This window comes from Macrotis lagotis, chromosome 7, assembly GCF_037893015.1.
Source record: "Macrotis lagotis isolate mMagLag1 chromosome 7, bilby.v1.9.chrom.fasta, whole genome shotgun sequence".
NCBI classification, from domain to species: Eukaryota; Metazoa; Chordata; class Mammalia; order Peramelemorphia; family Peramelidae; genus Macrotis; species Macrotis lagotis.
Window position 1 is genome coordinate 196020599 of NC_133664.1, and position 19182 is coordinate 196039780.

Genomic DNA, 19182 nt, shown 5'->3' on the forward strand with positions numbered 1-19182 from the left:
AAAGCAGAATTTATTGTGTTTCACCTGAAGTAAATAAAAGGCAAGTATGCATGATCTCAAGCAAAGCAAAAAACAGAAACAAACCTAATTAAAAGAGATAATCGGAGAAACTATATTTTGATAAAAGGCACTATAGACAGCAAAGTAAAATAAAAACAATTGCAGCAAGTTTCTCCAAAAAAAAGGGTTTATTTATGTAGGGAACGGAATCAAATCTATAAAAATATGAGCCATTTCCCCAACTGATGGTCAAGGAATATGAACAAACAATTTTCAGAAGAAGAAATCAAAGTTATCTAAATTGTATGTAGAAATGCTCTAATCACAATCAACTAGAGAAATGCAAATTAAAACAACTCTGAGATATGACCTCATGCCTATCAGATTGGCTAACAGGACAGAAAAGGAAAATGACAAATGCTAGAGAGAATGTAGAAAAACAGGGACATTAATGCAATGTCTTTGGATTTGTAAACTGATCCGACCATTCTATAGAACAATTTGGAGTCATGCCTAAAGGATTATAAAATTGTGCATACCCTTTGACCCATCAATACTAGGTCTATATCCCAAAGAGATCAAAGTAAAAAGAAAAAGGATTTATTTATACAAAAATACATATGGTTGTTTTTTTTGTGGGGGGGCAAAGAATTGGAAATTGAGGTGATACCCATTAATTGAAGAATGGCTAAACAAGTTGTGAAATACAATTGTGATGGAGTTCTATTGTACTATAAGAAATGACAAGCAATACCATTTCAGAAAAGTCTAGGAAGGCCCATATGAGCACAGTAAAGTTTACAGAACCACAAGGTCATTGCACATAGTAACAGCAATATCATAATGACCAACTGTGAAAGACTTCACTATATTGAGTAATATCGTAATGCTCTTTCCAGAAAGAGAAAAGATAAATTCTGAGTACAAAATGAAGTTTAATTTTTTTCATTTTCTAAATAAGTTAATAAATCATTATGTGGATGGAGGGGAAGTTTCCTATGACTGCCTCTGTTAAAATGGAGGCAAGACTAAAATATTTTCTTGACTTTCATTTTCTATACTGAAAATTATACTAAAGAAATCTACTTTGGGGGCAGCTAGGTGGCGCAGTGGATAGAGCACCAGCCCTGGAGTCAGGAGTACCTGAATTCAAATCAGACCTCAGACACTTAATAATTACCTAGCTGTGTGACCTTGGGCAAGCCACTTAACCCCATTTGCCTTACAAAAACCTAAAAAAAAAATCTACTTTGTCCCAACAAACAAAAAAATGTAAATAATTTTACTTTTAATTAATCTCAAAAATACAAATGAAGCATAGGGACTAAACCTGTTATTTCACTGGTATAAGGAATTCCCAAAGGAGAATAACCTTTCTACCACTATGAGTTAGTCATTTTTTCTGTACCTTATAGTTTTAAAAGAATTTTTCGGGTGCAGCTAGATGGTACAGTGGATAGAGCACCAGCCTTGGAATCAGGAGACCCTGAGTTCAAATCTGACCTCGGACACTTTAATTGCCTAGCTGTGTGACCTCAGGCAAGTTACTTAACCCCATTGCCTTAAATAAATTTTTAAAAAGATTTTTGAAATTTTTTTCTAAAAAGAATTTTTCAGGACACCATGAAACTAAATGACTTGCCCAGTCACAGTCAATAGGTGTCAGAGGAGAAACTTGAATATAGATCTTCCTAGCTTTACAACCAGTTCTCTATCCACTATAGTGTTCTCTAAAATAAAAATATCAAAAATAAACTATATTTTCCCCCTTTCATTTCTTTCCGTTTCCACCCCAAAACTTAATTTACAAAATTCAAATAGCCAAAGCATAAGTTTGAAAAATGATCCAAATTTCTCTCTCTGGCTCCACTATATAACACCTAATTTTCAGAACAAACTTTTATCATCTTTCCTGTCTTCACATCTCTTCTACTTTCTGAAACCAAGAAGTTATGTTCTGAGACCAAAAAGCAAATGTTAATATTGCCTGCTCCTCAATTCATGCTGCCAAAGAGCACAGTTCTAAGTCTTAATTAAATATTTGATGATATATGCCCAGAAGGCAGTGATACATCTGTCATAAAACTGGGTCCCTTTCAAATTCATTTCTGGATTTTGTAAATTCAGTTTGAAAAGAACCTTAATCCTATTGAATTTTTAAAATATTTACTAAGAAAACTATACATAGTTACCAAAAGATTTTTTAACATTAATGCATGTACTTATATAAAAAAATTAAAATCTTCTTATCCTACAGTTTCCTTTGCAAGAAAGCCTATCAAATGCAAATATATGACTTGTAATAACACTACCTTAAAAACAGAAAACATTAGTTTTTCTGAATCACTAATCAATGTTCCAATTTTAAATGTATAGAACAATAACAATACTATAAGCAGCAGTATTCATAGTAATATTTGATTATTTCTACTATTTTAAAGTCTGTAATAATAATAGCTACAATTTACATAGTATTTAAGGTTGCAAATTGCTTTACAAATATCTCATTTAAAGTCTATAAAGCACTTTACTCTTGTTCAATAATTTAACATATTTTGATATGATAAATGTAATTAATATGATCCCTCCTTCTCTCCCCCTCTACCCAAAAAGGGAAAAGCAACCCTTTATTCCATTCTTTGAAAGAATACAATAGTCTTAAATCTTAGGAAAAAATTAGTCCACTAGGTGTCTCTATTGAAAAACTTATCTGGATCTTGAATAAAAAATATCTGCTATTTATTTCTATTACTTTTCTATTCTTTCAAAAACATAAAGCACTGAGGAATAACATAAATGGAACCTTTTAGGGAAGTAAATAGCCTTTGGCTCTAGCAAGAGAACCAAGGTTATTTCCTAGGTTTTTCAAGATTTCAAAAAATCTCTACTATATACTAATACTAAAATTTAACATTGATCCTAGTCTTGCATCTGCATAATTTTCTATGAAATAGTGTATTAATGCAAAGATAATACACATGTTGTAGAGCTAACTGAAAATTTTCAAAGTTCCCTTTCATGTTTTTGGCTCAAAGAGGACATATTTCAGTGTACCAGTTCTCCAATGACTATGTTTTTAAAGGGACAGTAAGCTTTCCACTTAAATAATTTCTAGAGACATGCTTAAATCCCAGTCTCAAGAGATCTTCCAACTGTCACTTTTATTCACCTTTTCTTTCTGTCAAAGAAAATGGAAAAGCCATTCAAAAAAGTTTGGAAAAATCTCAAGCAATTAATATCTACATAACTCTGAGGTCAAAAAAAAGTTTTGTTGCTTATTCAACTGTATGTTTTAATTCTATTAATAATGAATGCTCCCAGGGCAGCTAGGTGGCGCAGTGGATAAAGCACTGACCCTGGAGTCAGGAATACCTGGGTTCAAACCCAGTCTCAGACACTTAATAATTACCTAGCTGTGTGGCCTTGGGCAAGCCACTTAACCCCATTTGCCTTGCAAAAACTAAATAAAATAATAATAATAATAATAATAATAATAATAATAATAATAGTAATAATAATAATAATAATAATAATGAATGTTCCCTAGAAAAAGAAGTGGTGATCACAAAGAACCAGCATAACAGTTCATTTCAAAGTAACCTAATTTACCTTTTGGACAGTCTAAACTAATAGATTAGAGGAATGCTTTAACCTTAGGTTATCTAACTTTGGAGAAATAACTTAATAAAATATATCATACAATTCCTGTGGAAAAGAGAGAAAGATGAACTAAATGATAGCACAATTCAATATATTTGTAATGGGTTGAAAGCAGTCATAAGTTCAAATTGATTTGATACCACTTTGAAAAGTCTCTAGAGTATTATCACAGAGGTTCATACTTGTCCCTATATGGTTAACATTTTTATCAGTGTCATGGAGAAAACTATAAGATGTATCTAGATCAAATCTGCAGACAATACAAAGTTGAAAGGAAGAAAAAGCAAGCTGAGTGATAATCAAGATTCAAAAAAAAAGTTCAAAAGCTACTAATGTGGGCCAAATCTAATAGGGTAGAATTCCTTATTTGTAATTCATATGTTTCTCTTGCATGATTTTTTAAAATGTCTTATAGCTTGCTTACATCTACTACATACCTCTCCATTGTCCTTCAGGTGAACCTCAATTTCAGTACTTTAAAGAATAGTATCTTGATTTGGATGCCATACAATATCAGTGAAAGAACATTATTGATTTTAAAAAAACAAAGGAAAGGAAATAAGCATTTATTATGCACATGCTATATATGAGGAGCAATGCTATACATTTATAAATGTTATCACATATGATCCTCACAACAACCCTAAGGGATAGGTGCTATTGTAATCATTTCCATTTTATAGTGGAAGAAATTAAGGCAGTCAGAAGTTAAGCAACTTCCCAAGTTCACATGGCTAGCAAGTTTTCAAGGTTGAATTTGAACTTGGGTTTTTCTGATTTCAGACCCAGCAATTTATTCATTGGGTCATCTGAGGGAAAAGATGAGTTTTTATTTTAAGAATTAAGCTTGAGATCAGGAAAAGTTCAGTTTCCCAAAGGCAATTCAGCCAGCTTCCCACACCTTCTAGTCTTTCTTCATGTCAAAGTGTCTAAGCAAGTATTTTCAATTTAACTCCAATTGGTTTTTTCAAAATCTACTTTGCTTTTGCTAATTAGATAGTTAGGATAGACTGTTGACTATAGGGTTCATCTAGAAGATTTGCTATAATCAGCATATTGTCAACTACAAAGAGGAAATATTTTCAAAATGAACTAGGAAGACACATATCAATTCACTTCAAAAATAACAGCATCTTCTACTCAAAGATCTCTGTGATGTTATCTTTTTTATTTTTGTTTTTGCAAGGCAATGAGGTGAAGTGACTTGCACAGGGTCACATAGCTGAGTAATTATTAAGTGTCTGAGGCCGGATTTGACCCTAAGGCCATTGCTCTATCCATTGTGCCACCTAGCTGCTCTGAATGATATCTTTTAATCTACTTCATTTATGCAATCCTTGATTGGTAGCATGTTGCAACCTATTCATCCCCAAATATGTACCTCTTTTAGGGACCCATAATTCTTTAGTGATTGTGAAATTCCATGAAAAGCAGTCACATGATGTCACCAGAAGAATATCATTGTTCAAAAAATGGTTCTATGTTTTGAGAGATAATCTAAAAGCAGTCCCCATAAGTACACCTATTCTCCTTTTGCTTGATTCTGATTAATTTTGTTTAATTGTTTACTGTCCATAAGCAGTCATTCTCTGATTTAAGTAATGATGGGTCTGCTCTAAGGGCTGCCTGTCAAAGTCTAGACAATTTTCAATTCCTTGGATCTTTTGGGTTTTTTCCTATTATATATAATTAGACCTAACTGGTGAGTGAATGGATCTCACTTAGAGAGCTCTGTAATGTCATAGTGTCATCAGAGAGATGCATGGCCAGAAAATAAGGTAAATTTGCCATATAGCAAGACAGCCAGCCAGCCTTCTTACACCATTTGCTTCATCTCATCAAAATAAATGCAAGGTTTCCAGAATGGGTGGGGTCTTTGTGGAGTATTTACAGGAGGACTAGAACAATAATCATATAAGATGAGAGAGCATTAATGGGTGATAATCAACATCATTATAAGGAGCACTCATGTTGATAAGCTCAAAGCTCCATTAAAGTATGATGACATTTTGGAGTTAAATGGGACCTCAACAATCATCATCTATCCCAACCCTCTTATTTTGCAGATAAGGAAACAGATCTAAGAAAGTTAAATGATAAATAGTTGGTGGCAGAGCCAGCCCAGTGTGTAATTCTTAACACTATAAAATACTACACAGTATAGTTTTTTTTAACACTATACAATATAATAAACATGTATAGTTTACTATAGCATTTTTGAACACTTTACTAGGAACTGGGAAGACATAAAGTTTAAGCACAAGACAAGTCCCTGCTTTAAAGGAACTTTTGATCTAGTCAGGCAAAAGGAAACAAACATATGCCAAAACCTATAATGCGCACTATTACATGACAAGTATATTAGAGAGTTAAAAAGCAAATTCCCCAAAGATTTGAGGAAGAAAGTCATTCCCAGTATGGTGAGGATAGATTGGAATCAGGAAAGGCTTTCTAGGGAAAGTGGATTTGTAGTTGGGCTTTTAAAGGATAGTAAAACTTTAACAGGCAAAAAGACATAGAGAGGATATTCTGGGGAATGGAAGAATGAGAGTATAATTCGTGTTGGCAGCACACAGAACTATCTAATTTAGCAGCATTAAGTCCATAGTGGGGCATAATATGAGATGAAGCTAGAAATGTATGATCACTTTTGGTTGTGGAAAGGTTGTCAAAGCCAGGCAGAAAAGTTTGACCTTTATTAGAGAGGCAATGGGGAATTGCTGAATGCTTTGAGTAGAGTTATTAATCAATAGGCATTTATTAAGTAACCAATATGTGCCAGCCTCTGTGCTAAAAGATGTAGGCTACAAAGACGATGGATGAATGAATTAGTCCTGCCTTTAAGGACCTTATAAATGAAGGAAGAGGTAAAGAAATGAAAAGGGAAGGTATTCTAGGCATGGGCGAAAGTCAATTCAAAGGCAAGGAAACAGGAAATGGAGTATCATTTGTGAGAGACCAGGTTGGCTAAACCCAAGAGTATGTAAGGGGAGTGATGTGTAATAAGACTGGAAAAGAAAGTTGGGACCAGGTTACATAGGGTTCTAAAATCTAAGGAGTTTATATTTTACATCCCTGACATAATCAGATCTAAAGTTTAGAAAAAATCACTTTAGCATCTGTGTGTTACCTATTGGAGTAGGAAAGAGTCTTAAGGCAGGAAGAACATTTAGAAGACTTTAGGAATGGTCTAATAAGGACCTGAATCAGGAAGGTTAGGGGTTATGTGAATAAAAAAAGAAGGGGTTGAAACTTGAGAGATGAATTGGAAGCACAAAGACAAGATTTGAATATGTAGGGTGCTCAAATTAAGAAGTGAGAATAATGTCACAGTTTTGAATATTGGTGATTGGAAGGACAGTGGTGACAGTGAGAGAAACAAGAACGTTTAATAGAAGGAAAGTTTAGGGGAGAAAGACTTTTGGGGGAGAAGTTAAAAGTTCTGTTCTAGACATACTGATTTGAGACATTCAACAAATATATAGTTTGAAAATGTTCACTAGGTAACTGATGATGTGAGTAAAGGTCAGAAGAGAGAGTTGGGCTAGATATATAGATCTGGGAATTATCTGCAAAAACCTATGGGTTTTGATGATGAGATCAACTGTTAGGAGAAAATAGAAGAACTGGGAAGACTGAGAAAGACTGAATAGACAGGTAGAAAGAAAAAAATCAGAGAGAGAGAGAGAGAGAGAGAGAGAGGTTTATACAAAACTATAGAGAAGAACATATCCAAGAAGAGGAGGTTGAAGCATCAAATGCTACAGAATGATTGAGAAAATTCAGGTTTGAGAAAAGTCAGAATCAACACTTACAAGATCACTAATCAACTTAAATAGTTGGAAGAATATTCAATACTCACAGATAGGGTGCACCAATATAATAAAAATATTAATACTATCAAAGTTAATTTAAACTTTTAATGGTATATTATAATAAAATTATCAAGAGAATAGTTTATAGAACTTGGTAAAATAATAATAACATTCATTTGGAAAAATAAAAGAGCTAGAATATCAAAGGAGATAATGAAAAGATATAGGAATGAATGTGAAATAGCACTTACAGACCCTAAAATATTTTATAAAACACCACCATCAAAAAATTAGAGCAATAGAGTAGTAGAAGCAACTAGACAAGGGAGTATCAGAATAAATGGAACTTGGTATTTAACGTTTGATAAAGGAGAAAACAAAAATTACTTAGGAAAAAACTACTAGAAAGCAGGCTGGACAAATTAGGTTTAGACCAACATCTTATACAGATCCTATAATACATTCTGAACAGATATACAACTTTAAGATTAAAGATCATGTGCAGTTGTTTTTCAGACAAGTCAGCTTCCCTTTAGGGTGTCCTTGACAAAGGTACTGAAATGGCTAGCCATTTTCTTCTCCAGCTCACGTTACAGATGAGCAAACTGAGGCAAACAGGGTTAAGGGATTTGCCAAGGGTGATACAACTAATGTCTGAGGTCAGATTTGAACTCAGGAGGTTTTTTTTTTTTACTCTAGGCCTAGCACTCTTATCTGCTGGGCCACCTAGTTGCTTTCACTAGAGATATTATATTTTGAAAAAATTAGAAAAGAAGCTATAGGTAGTACATGTATTTTTAACTAAACATAAAACAGGGATAATTGCAAAAGATAAAATGACTATCTGGCCACATCAGCTTGTACCACTGGAGGGGAGAGAGACAGGAGACTAGAAGACAGAAATGAGTTGAGAAATATTAGGTAGATGAAATCAACAGGGCCTGGTAAAGGATGAGTCAGAAGAGGTAATGGAGAGGAAAGTGTCAAACACCAAGGCTAATAAAATAGGTGAAAGCTGATGATTTCTTTAGAAAATTGGAAATTTTTTTTTGTTCAATACATCTAGAAGAAGAAGTGAAGTTTGATTTTATCGTAGGTCTGATGAAAGCCATGGATTAACAGTTTAAATAATGTTAAGTTATCAGAAGTAATATTAATCACCAAACATTGGTGAAAATAATCCAATAATAAATTAGAGGGGTTTGTGGGAAGCTACTGTTGTTCCCAAAAGGTACAAATACCTAAAAATATAAAACAATTAAAAAAAAAACAAAATTTTTCTCCAAAGGCCTATAAAATGAACAGATAACAGATATCAAAATATGAAGGACAGAGGTATTATAGGGAAATGAAATTTTCCCTACTACCCCTTAAGTCTATTCCAATGCTATCCTTCATAGTAAAATTTCTCCTTTAAAAGCTATTGAAGGGGAAGCTGGGTGGTGCAGTGAATAGAGCACCAACCCTGAAGTTAGGATCTGAGCTCAAATTTGATCTCAGACACATAATATTTACCTAGCTGTGAGACCTTGGGCAAGTCACTTAAGCCCCATTGTCTTGCAAAACAAAAAAACTATTGAAATTATTTGCTGATACCAAATATTCAGAAATAAGACACGTTTAAAAAAATACAATGTGCTAAAAAGCAATGATAAAGAGTAGACTACTCATTGTGTAAACCAACTAGATTTACAAAGTGAACACACTCTGACTACTCCCAGACTTCTTAAGCATTAAAGACCAGACGCTTATTCTGCTAGAACTCAGTCTATTCTAAAAATTGGCCTGCTCCAACATAGCTCCATTGCACATAAATATATTCAAACTATAGTTCAAGCAATTTTGTTGAATTTTAGTTGCAAAGTTCTTAGGAAATCTGAATTTAAATTAAGTCACCCACATTTTCCACACTGAACTAAAACAACAAATTATACTTTGGAGAAAATGATTAGAGATAAAGTTCAAATATTTTACAATTAATTATACACCACTCACTATGTGAAACTTCAGAGTGGAAAAAACTATTTGCTTTTACACTAATCCTAACTTGTTTTGAAATTCTTCAAGACAAGCTCTGAGGAAGAAGGCTAAAATTTTTCCAAGTTGATTTGTTTGTTTTATTACAAAGGAACTGAAGGAGAGGATGGGAAAGGTTAAATGAAATGAAAGGTACATTGAACCTGGAGGCAAAAGACCTGGGATCAAGGTGCAGCTTACAAAGCTATGTCACTAGATCTTCCTTCTTGAGTCTTCCTTCTTTCATACTAGTAAAATGCCCTACTTCCCATATTATTGAAAAGCTTAAATGAAATCATTTAAGTAAAGTCCCATAAAATATGGATTGCTATTATTATTAGTTATTACTGTCAATGATTCTGAAATGTTAATATGAAAAATCTATGATAGGAACTTGTTCTTTTCTGAGATAACACCACTTTCCAATGAGAAAAAATGGATTGAATTGATAGGACATCATGAATTGAGGTTTCTTAAAGAAAATAGCTTTAACTGAAGCGAGAAGAGTGAAAGTGTCCAGCACACATAAGAGAATCCATTCCCCTAGAGTTCTGGTACTCAGAGAGGTGAGTTGCTGACCTAACAGTATTCCTAGGGATTCTGGCAGAGGAGGAAATCCATTCTCAGACCTGAGAACTCCCCAAATAAAACCCTGCTGAAGTCCTGTTGACCCTTTGCTGACTTTAAGACACAGATATTGGAACCTATAAAAGTCCTGAACACAGAACTTTTAAGGGACTCCCCACATTCCCCACAGTGACTTGGTTTCACTAATTTCCAAAGGCAGGAGCCTGTGGGAGGAGAGAGGTGGGAGCAGACAAGGAACCAGTGCAAATAGTCAGACCTCGCATCCCTTACCAAATTCTGTGCCTTGATTGCTGGCAGGCATAATCAACAGCAGCAACAAACCACCCGAGCAAGAGAAGGAGCAGTAGGTTAAATTAATGTCCCGCCTTCAGGTTTAGCACTTCCTTCTTCCTCTCCTCTCCCATGTGTCATCAAACTACGTCCCCATTTGCACGTTACACTTTCCTCCCACTTATACTGGAGGCGGGGCATGGCAGCTGTCTTCAGTTTTCTCTAAGAGGAAGACTTTAAAAACAAATAAATAAACCAAAAAAAGGCTATCTTTTTATTGCAAATCCATCTATAAGTCACATCTCTTTTTTCTCCTCACAATTTCTTTAGAACCCTGTATTTTTCGTTATGCATGATCAATTCTTCAAGAATTAGTCTTCATTTGAAAATCCCTGATATTCTATTTCCTAGATTTTTCTGACTCTTCATCAGGATACATTGGCATTTTCTTTAAAAATTCTGCTCAGAATTTAAAAAATGACAATTACTAAAACCAGTGTAAGGAGACAAGATGAGGGAAAGGAGGATAAGAATATTTTACCAAAAATTTCTTTTTTGTAACTTTTTTTCTAAGTTAACTGAGGTTCATTTGTTTGCTCATTGTTTATCCTTCATTCTTTAAAAGGACTATAATATCAGAAAGATATCTTGACTTGCAAGTGAATTTGGATTTAAGTGAGGGAAGGCTGGACAAGGTTACCAGCTTCATTCTCTCCTCCAGAGTTATGAGTCCAGTGGCAAGTTATAGATCAGGAAAACTGGAGGTGGCCCCAGATGCAGTGGAAGGTAGGGGTTATAGAAAATAAAAAGTGCAGGATGTGGAGACAGGATGGACATGGGTTTGAACTCAGACTCATTAGCTCTCTGACTCTGGGCAAGTTACTCCTATTTTCCTCATCTATAAAGCAGAAATCATAGCTCCTACGTCACTAGATTATTGTAAAAATCAAATGAAATATAGGCACTTTGGAAATCTTTAAAGTATTACAAATGCTAATTTTTATAATACATAATCATTCACAAATATAGAAAAGGCCCATTTCATTATATAATTGAAATATATGTGAAATATCAATGGTGATATTTAGCAATTATTTTTCTCTGAGCAGAGGATTTGCTCTATAAATAAAGCATTAAGGACTCTGCAGAAAAGTAATGCAGGTCTAGGCTAGAGTTCAGAAGGAGTCTATTTAGATTGCCTTGCTTATTATCAGAACTAAAAAACTGGTCCAAATCATCCTGGATCCCATAGTTCCATTACAAGACATGTCTTTAGAATTTAATGACTCAGAAGACAGATAACTTAAACTGAAATTGCAGGCATGCTGGAAAATTTACATATACCACTGTGATCTTCATATATCCCATGGGAGATAGAGGTATAGTATTCAGAAGAAGATAGTGTGTTTTGAATGGTAAGATATCAGTAGATTTTTCTGTTCCGGAGATATCTGAAAAACAGTTGCAAAAGCAAGTATGGAGATGAGGAGAATGGTTATGGTTGGAAATATAAATTTTGGAGTTATTTAGGACAATTAAAGGTGTGGAAGTGGATATGATCATTATGGAAAATTGTAAAGAGATAAGAGGACTGATACCACCTTGGGGATTGCCTTCTTTCAAGGGATAAAAGGAAGAGGATCCTAGGGGTGGGATAGAAGGAGTAGTTAGAGAGGCAGGGGAGTATTGTGTTTAAAAATAAAGTTAAGGCAAATAAAGAATCAAAACTACTAAGATATTTGGGGACCAAAAATAACCTTCAAGACTGGATTTTGTAGAAAGCAAATGAGTAATAAGGCAATGGCAGATTAGGGAACTGGGAAGGGAAGAAATGCAACAGTAGCTCAAGGAAGTTAAATATTCAAGAAAAGTCTTTTGGAGGAATGAATATATTTCATCATGATTCAGTAACAATTCAGTAATATTTATTACATACAAGATTTGCTGGTTAGTTGTTGTCCGTCATTTTTGAAGAGGACCAGAATAATATCAGTGTTAGAGTGAAGTTTCAGTTCATCTATTTCTGGCTGATTAGACCAATATGAATCAGAATGCTCTACCACAGATCAGGCACAAATAGACTAATTGGAGTAGATTCTCTAAATTTGCACATCTTGCATTCCTTCAATAATAATTATTATATACATACTATATTCCAAGGGTTTTAAGTAATGTGGATACAAAGACAAGAAATGAAACAATTCTACCTTGAAGTTTATTTTCTATTGGCAATAGCAATACATATATAAATAGAAGTTTATATATATATTATATATATATACAAGCATGTTTGTGTTCATATATACATACATATAAGTGGAGAGAGGGAGGAAAATTGTACATATGAAATATAATAACTTTTTCTTCCTGTTGATTGTTAGTCTTTGGTAATGTTTGATAGATGTTAAAGTCAAGTAAGTTCAGAAAAATATTTAACTAAGATGGAACCTTCTATGCATGTACATTAGTTTTCTTAAAATTTATTTGTTTCGTGGAATGCCATATTTATTTCTAAGATGGATCTCTCTGTGTATGTATTTGTATGTATCCTCTGTACTCTGTTGGAGAAAACTATGCAACTATGTTGACTAGATCCATTACAATTTGGTTATCCAACGGCAACTGATCCTCTTTACTGCACATTAATTCTTCCCTGGTTTACCCTTTATATCATATAATCTACAGCATCTGTTCCAAACCTATTCTTCTTTCCTCAAGTCACCAATACCAAACCCCTTCAGTCATCTGCCTTCTCACCAGTTTTAAATTTCATTATTTCCTGGCTTTTCAACACCAACCAACAAACACAAGTAGATCTCCATTCTTAACCTTTATTAAAGTGATATATGTAGTCTCCTTTATTCTGTCATTTCACATAATATATATATATGCATATATATATAATTCTATATGAATACGTGCAGAATATTATGTAGATAATGAGAGAGAGCTACATATGCCATTGTCTAATGATTGTTTAAGGATGATGGAAATATAGTTATTTTTGTAAGTTCCAGTCAAGGATTGGAGGGCATAAATTTTGTTAAAATTTTACCTTGTTCTGGTTCCTCTGTCACCCCATTCCCTTCTAAGTCAGTATAATAAGTTTAAAAGCAGCCAATAGAAAGTAACAATATCAGGAAATTAAACTGTAAAGGGGAGCCTAGAAAAGAAAAGTCATGCAACTATATTGACTATATCTACCACAAGTTTATGTTACCTATTGGCAATGATCCTCTCTTTACTGCACACACTTATCCACTCTTCCCTGATTGACTAGAAGTCACTATTGACTGACCCAAAGGTCAAAAGAGCATAATTAGTAAATTATCAGATATTAATCAAAAATCGTATCTTGAATATTTTGTCCTTCATTTTTGAAAAAGACCATGACCTCAGGGAGGTGATGCTATATAACAAGCACACAAACTGGATTTGAGTGAGGGGCGCTGTGCTAAGTCACCAGTCTCACTTTGTCCTCCAGAGCAATCTGGGTCCAGTGGCCAGACATGAATCAGGACAATTGAAGATGGCCCTGGATGAGGGGAAATCAGGATTAAGTATCTTGCCCAAGGCCACACAGATAGTGTCAAGTGTCTAAGGCCAGAATCAAGCTCCAGTCCTCCTGACTCCAAGGCCAGGGCTCTAACCACTGCACGACCTATATGTGTTGAATCAGGGGAAGCCATCTAGGCCATGCTGTAAAGGACTTTTGGATTCATTATATTTAAACCTCAGATAAGCTCGATATTTGCATAAAAACCAGCAGAACACCAAAAGTTAATAAGTTTGACATGGAGTGGATGTTAATTAAAGGTTTTATTTACAACTTTGGGAGTATGTGGATGTCTTAAATCAACTAATTTCAAGGTGGCATCAATAAGTTAGTCTATGCCCTGACCAAAACCCTATTAAGACCCCAAACGTCCATCCTCTTTACACCCTACAGCTGTGTTCTTTTCCATTCCCATCTCAGTGTGTACTTCTAAAGGCTGCCAATTCTAATCAATGATTACAAGAGTTTTTCTCCCTGACTTCTCCCCTCCCTGTTTTCTTCCCTAAGCTGACTTCCTTCCTCCACCTCCCTGTGTACCTCTGTAGACTCCTCCACTTTTGCCACTTGTCTCAGTATTTTCTGTCATTTGCCCTTGTACCCTCTGAGACTTTATAAAATGTGATTGCACCCTTACTTCTCACTGCCATTGTAGTCTTTTTTGGCAAGTACCTGAAGAACAAGACATGTCTGCCCCATTTCATAATTCCATAAACTAGGGCAATTCAAAAGTGTTTCAGTACTGGAAGACTAAGTATCTCCTTGGGGAAGCCAAGGTTCCCACCATCAGATACTTGTAGAGAGTAGGCAAGGCAAGGTTAAAAAAAAAAAATCCTATGTCAGATACTATGTGAAATCCTGGGGATACAACCACAAGCAAAAGACAGACCCTTGCATGCAATTGGGAAAAAATAAAATTTTAAAAAATTAAAATAAAAAACAGCCCCTTTCCCTCAAATAGTTTAAATTCTAATGGGAGAAGACAACAAATGCAACCGGAAAACCAGAGGCAAAGCCAGGAGAGGTATAAAGGCTGCTGACGCCCCAAAATGGGGGCACAGGAAGAATTCCCTAAGGAACCTGCAAAGAAGAGGGATGTTCCATGGTGAGGCCATAGGGATAGGTTGTTTCTCAAGTGAAGGAGACCTAAGGAAAGTTCCACTGTAAGACAGCCAGCCACTTAAGCTTGATGCCTTGCATGCAGTTGGGAAAAAAGTAAGAATTGGAACCAAAAGTAAAGATTTGAGTTGGGTTTGAGGTACAAATGAAAAGTTATTATTAAAGCACTTTGACTTTCTCAATACAGTAAAAAATAAAGTCACTCCTGAAATACTAATTTTGGCTCAAATATACACACACACATATACATACATACATATATATATATATATGTATGTATGTATATGCAATTATTGTGGGAAGGTAATGTGTTCAAGAAGAGTTCTGATTGGTGATTGACCCAGACCTTCATTTCATCAGATGCCCAAGTCATCTGCACTTCACGTTTATTTCATTTCACTTCCATCCTCATTTCTCCCCCTCACTCTTTAGATTTCTATTTCCTCTCCTGCAGGCTTGGCCTTCATGTCAAGATCATTTTTCCCCATATGCTTGAATCACTTTCCGGTCATCCTCTGTTGTCTTTATTAGAATTTGAGAGTAAGGGATTTTTTGGCTTCCACTTGTATGCCCAGAGATGCCTGGAATGTAACAGAACTTAATAAATAAATGCTTTATTCCTCTATCTTCATTTTCCAGATAATGAACAGGAGAGGATTAGAAAGGACCTGGGAGATCAAGTACAATACCTGATTTTACAGAAGGAAGCTTTGATCCAGAAAGGTAGTGACTTGCCCTGAGGTTCATAAATAGGGACAGAACTCAAAGCAGAACTGAAGAATCTTTAGAGAAGAGGAAGTTTGGAAAAGGGGAAGAGAATAAGCATTGATATAGCTCTATTATATGCCACACTTTACTTATTCTTTATATTTTATTTAAAAATACTAACTCAATAAGTCCCTGCAATCCTGGAAGGTAAGTGGTGTTATCCCTATTTTACAGTTGATAGAACTAAAATGTAGAGTTTAAGTGACTTGCCCAGTATCAAACAGCTGCTCAGTCTGAGGCCAAAGCTAAATTCAATTTCTTTGCCTCTAGGCCTAGCAATCTGGGTTTTCAGCTGTCTCATAGTAAATTTATTTTTCCTTACACCACATTCATACAAATTTCATACATATGGGGTAGAAATTATTATCGAAGACTATCCCCCCCAAAAAACAGCTATGAGCCTTTGGAGCTATTGGCAGAGAAATCTGGAAAGAAATCTTACAGACAAGTTCAAGTTAGCAAGCAGTTTATGAATCACATTATGTAATAAGACTGTGCCAAAGTCTGGATATTCAAAGAAAGGCAAAAACCCTCAAGAAGCTCATAATCTATAGGAAGATAACATGCAGATAACTATGGATAAACTATAATAGATAGGATAAAATGGAGATAATCTGAGAGGAGGCACTAGCATCAAGGGAGATCAGAAATGGCATGTCTTTGTTTTGTTTTTCTAAGAAGATGGGATTTTAGATGCCAGCTAAAGAAAATCATTGAAGATAGGGAAGCCTGGAGGCAGAGATGAAGAGGGAGAGCATTTCAGGCAAGGAGAGTCAATAAAACTGTACTGTTGGGAGGGTAATAAGGCCAATCCCACTAGATAGTAGAATTTATGGAAGGGGGAATAAAATGCAAGAAGACTAATAGATAAGGACCAAGGAAAACTATCATTATAATGGACCCTATCAATAACAAAACCAACAGAAATCATATTACTTCAAAGGGATACAGAAAATTTTTTTTGACAAAATACAAAACTTAGTACAATACTCAAAATACTAGGCAACATAGGACTAAATGGAAGTTTCCTTGAAATGAAAAGCAGTATTGATCTAAAACTATCAGCATCTCTAATAGGAATAAGCTAGAAGTACTCCCAATAAAATCAGGGGTGAAATGAGGATGCCTGTTATCACCACTATCATTTAATAGCTAAAGTAATGAAAAAAAAAATAAATTGAAGAAATTAGAACAGGAAGCAAAACTATCACTCTTTGCAGATATTACATTTGGAGAATCCTAGAGAATCTACTAAAATAATTAACTGATATAATTTACAAATTTAGCAAAGTTGCAGAATATATAATAAAGCTATATAAATCATTAGAATTTTACCAAGTCCTGTAGGAAGAGACAGAAATTCCATTTAAAATAACTGTAGCTGATGCAAAATATTTTGAAGTCTACTTGCCAAGACAAACCTATTAACTATATAAATACAAATTAAAAACCATTACTCACATTAATAGTCAAATCTGACCTAGAAAATATTAATTGCTTAGAATAAGCCAAGCCAAAATAATAAACAAATCTACTACTTTATTTAAATAATGCCTTATCAAACTACTAAAAATTATTTTATAGAGCTAAAAAATATCAAAAATCATCTGGAAGATCAAAAGATCAAGAATATCAAGGGAATTAATGGTGGTGGGGGGAAGTAAAGGCAGCCTGGCCATCAGCAACCATCAAAACTATCTGATATTGGCTGAGAGAATGGCAAATCAATAGATTAGGTACACAATACTTGGTAAATTAATAGTGTTTGATAAATGCAATGATACCAGCTTTTGCAACAAGAATTTACTATTTGACAAAAATTACTGGGAAAACTGGAAAGCAGCCTGGCAGAAACTAGGCAAATATCAATCTCTCACACCATATACCAAGATAAGGTCAAAATGGGTACAGAGAATTTAGCCAGAAGGGTAATACCAAAAACAAAGTAGGGGAGCATGGGACAGTTTATCTGTCAGATAAATGGATAAGAATTTATTAACAAATAAGGGCATTACAAGATATAAAAAGAATTTTGATTACATTAAATTAGAAGTTTTGCACAAAAACCAATAAAATCAAAATCAGAAGGAAAGCAAAATTTGTAAAAAAAAAAAACCTTGTCTACTAAAGGTTCAAAGAGAACTGAGTCAAGTTTATAAGAATCCAAGCCACTCCCAATTGATAGTCAAAGGATATAAGTTTTCAAATGAAGAATTCAAAGCTATCTAGTCATATTTCCTTTAAAAAATGCTCTAAATCAGTATTGATTAAATTCAAATAAAAAAGATCATATTGAAGGAACTATTACTCCTAGAGAAAACTTGCAGATTCCTAAGAGGTTTGATTTGTCACAGATAACGAAACCAAAAACAGTTGAAAATGGAAAGAAGGAAACTAAGTGCAGTTTATCTGTGATCATAAACTTAAATCGGGTGGGTTGGACATTTACTCCATTTAATCATCTTCTTTTTGAAAGGTGATGGGGTTAAGTGACTTGCCCAAGGTCGAAAAGCTACATAATTAAGAATCTGAGGCCAAATTTGAACTCAGGTTCTCCTGACTCCAGGGCAAGTGCTATATCCACTGATCCTAGCTATCTTCTTTTATAATCTCTTAAGGCTCATTTCTTTGACTTAACCAAGGTCACAAAGAAAATATGAAGATTTGAACCCTGACCTGACTATAGATTCATAAAACAATCACAATTGAAGAGGCATGCCTCAGGCTGATAGAACCCTCCCTCACAAGAGATTTTTCAATCTGGATTGCCACTCAGAAAGTCCAAAGATTTTCAGGGGCAGCTAGGTGGTGCAGTGGATAGAATACCAATCCTGGAGTCAGGAGGACCTGAGCTCAAATCCCAACTCAGACATTTAATATTTACCTAGCTGTGTATCTTTGGGCAAGCCACTTAACCCCATTGCCTTGCAAAAAGCTAAAACAAAAATGTTAAATTAAAAGATTTTCATTAAAGTATGGGTCAAATTTAACAAGTCATCTCTCCTGAGATTCTAATTCAATAGTCCATAGCCATCATTCTTCCATTTAGCATTTTATGTAGCAATTACTTTTTAATAATCATGGCCCTCTACTTTTAAGGGCTTGATGAACTTAGCACAAAATAATCTTAATAAATTTATTGGAGGGTGGCTAGGTGGTGTAGTGGATAAAGCACTGGCCCTGGAGTCAGGAGTACCTTGGTTTAAATCTGGTCTCAGACACTTAATATTATTACCTAGCTGTGTGGCCTTGGTCAAGCCACTTAAGTCCATTTGCCTTGCAAAAAAAAAAAAATTATTGGGACTAAACATCCAGAAGTTCCTTCCATTTAGATCATGTGTAAAGCATTCTCCATAATTAAAACTTGTGGCAAAGACTAATTTTATATTTGTC

At 34.6% G+C, this 19182-nt stretch overlaps 1 protein-coding gene across 1 annotated transcript in view; it reads right to left on the reverse strand.

Annotated features, from left to right (window-relative positions):
• Positions 1 to 10478, reverse strand: part of DERA (deoxyribose-phosphate aldolase) — a 125154-nt gene extending 114676 nt beyond the window's left edge. The window contains exon 1 of the mRNA XM_074194356.1: positions 10350 to 10478. Within this exon, the coding sequence (XP_074050457.1) occupies positions 10350 to 10380 (31 nt within the window). The 5' untranslated portion in view covers positions 10381 to 10478. The remainder of the gene's footprint in view (positions 1 to 10349) is intronic.
• Between the last annotated feature and the right edge of the window lie 8704 nt (positions 10479 to 19182).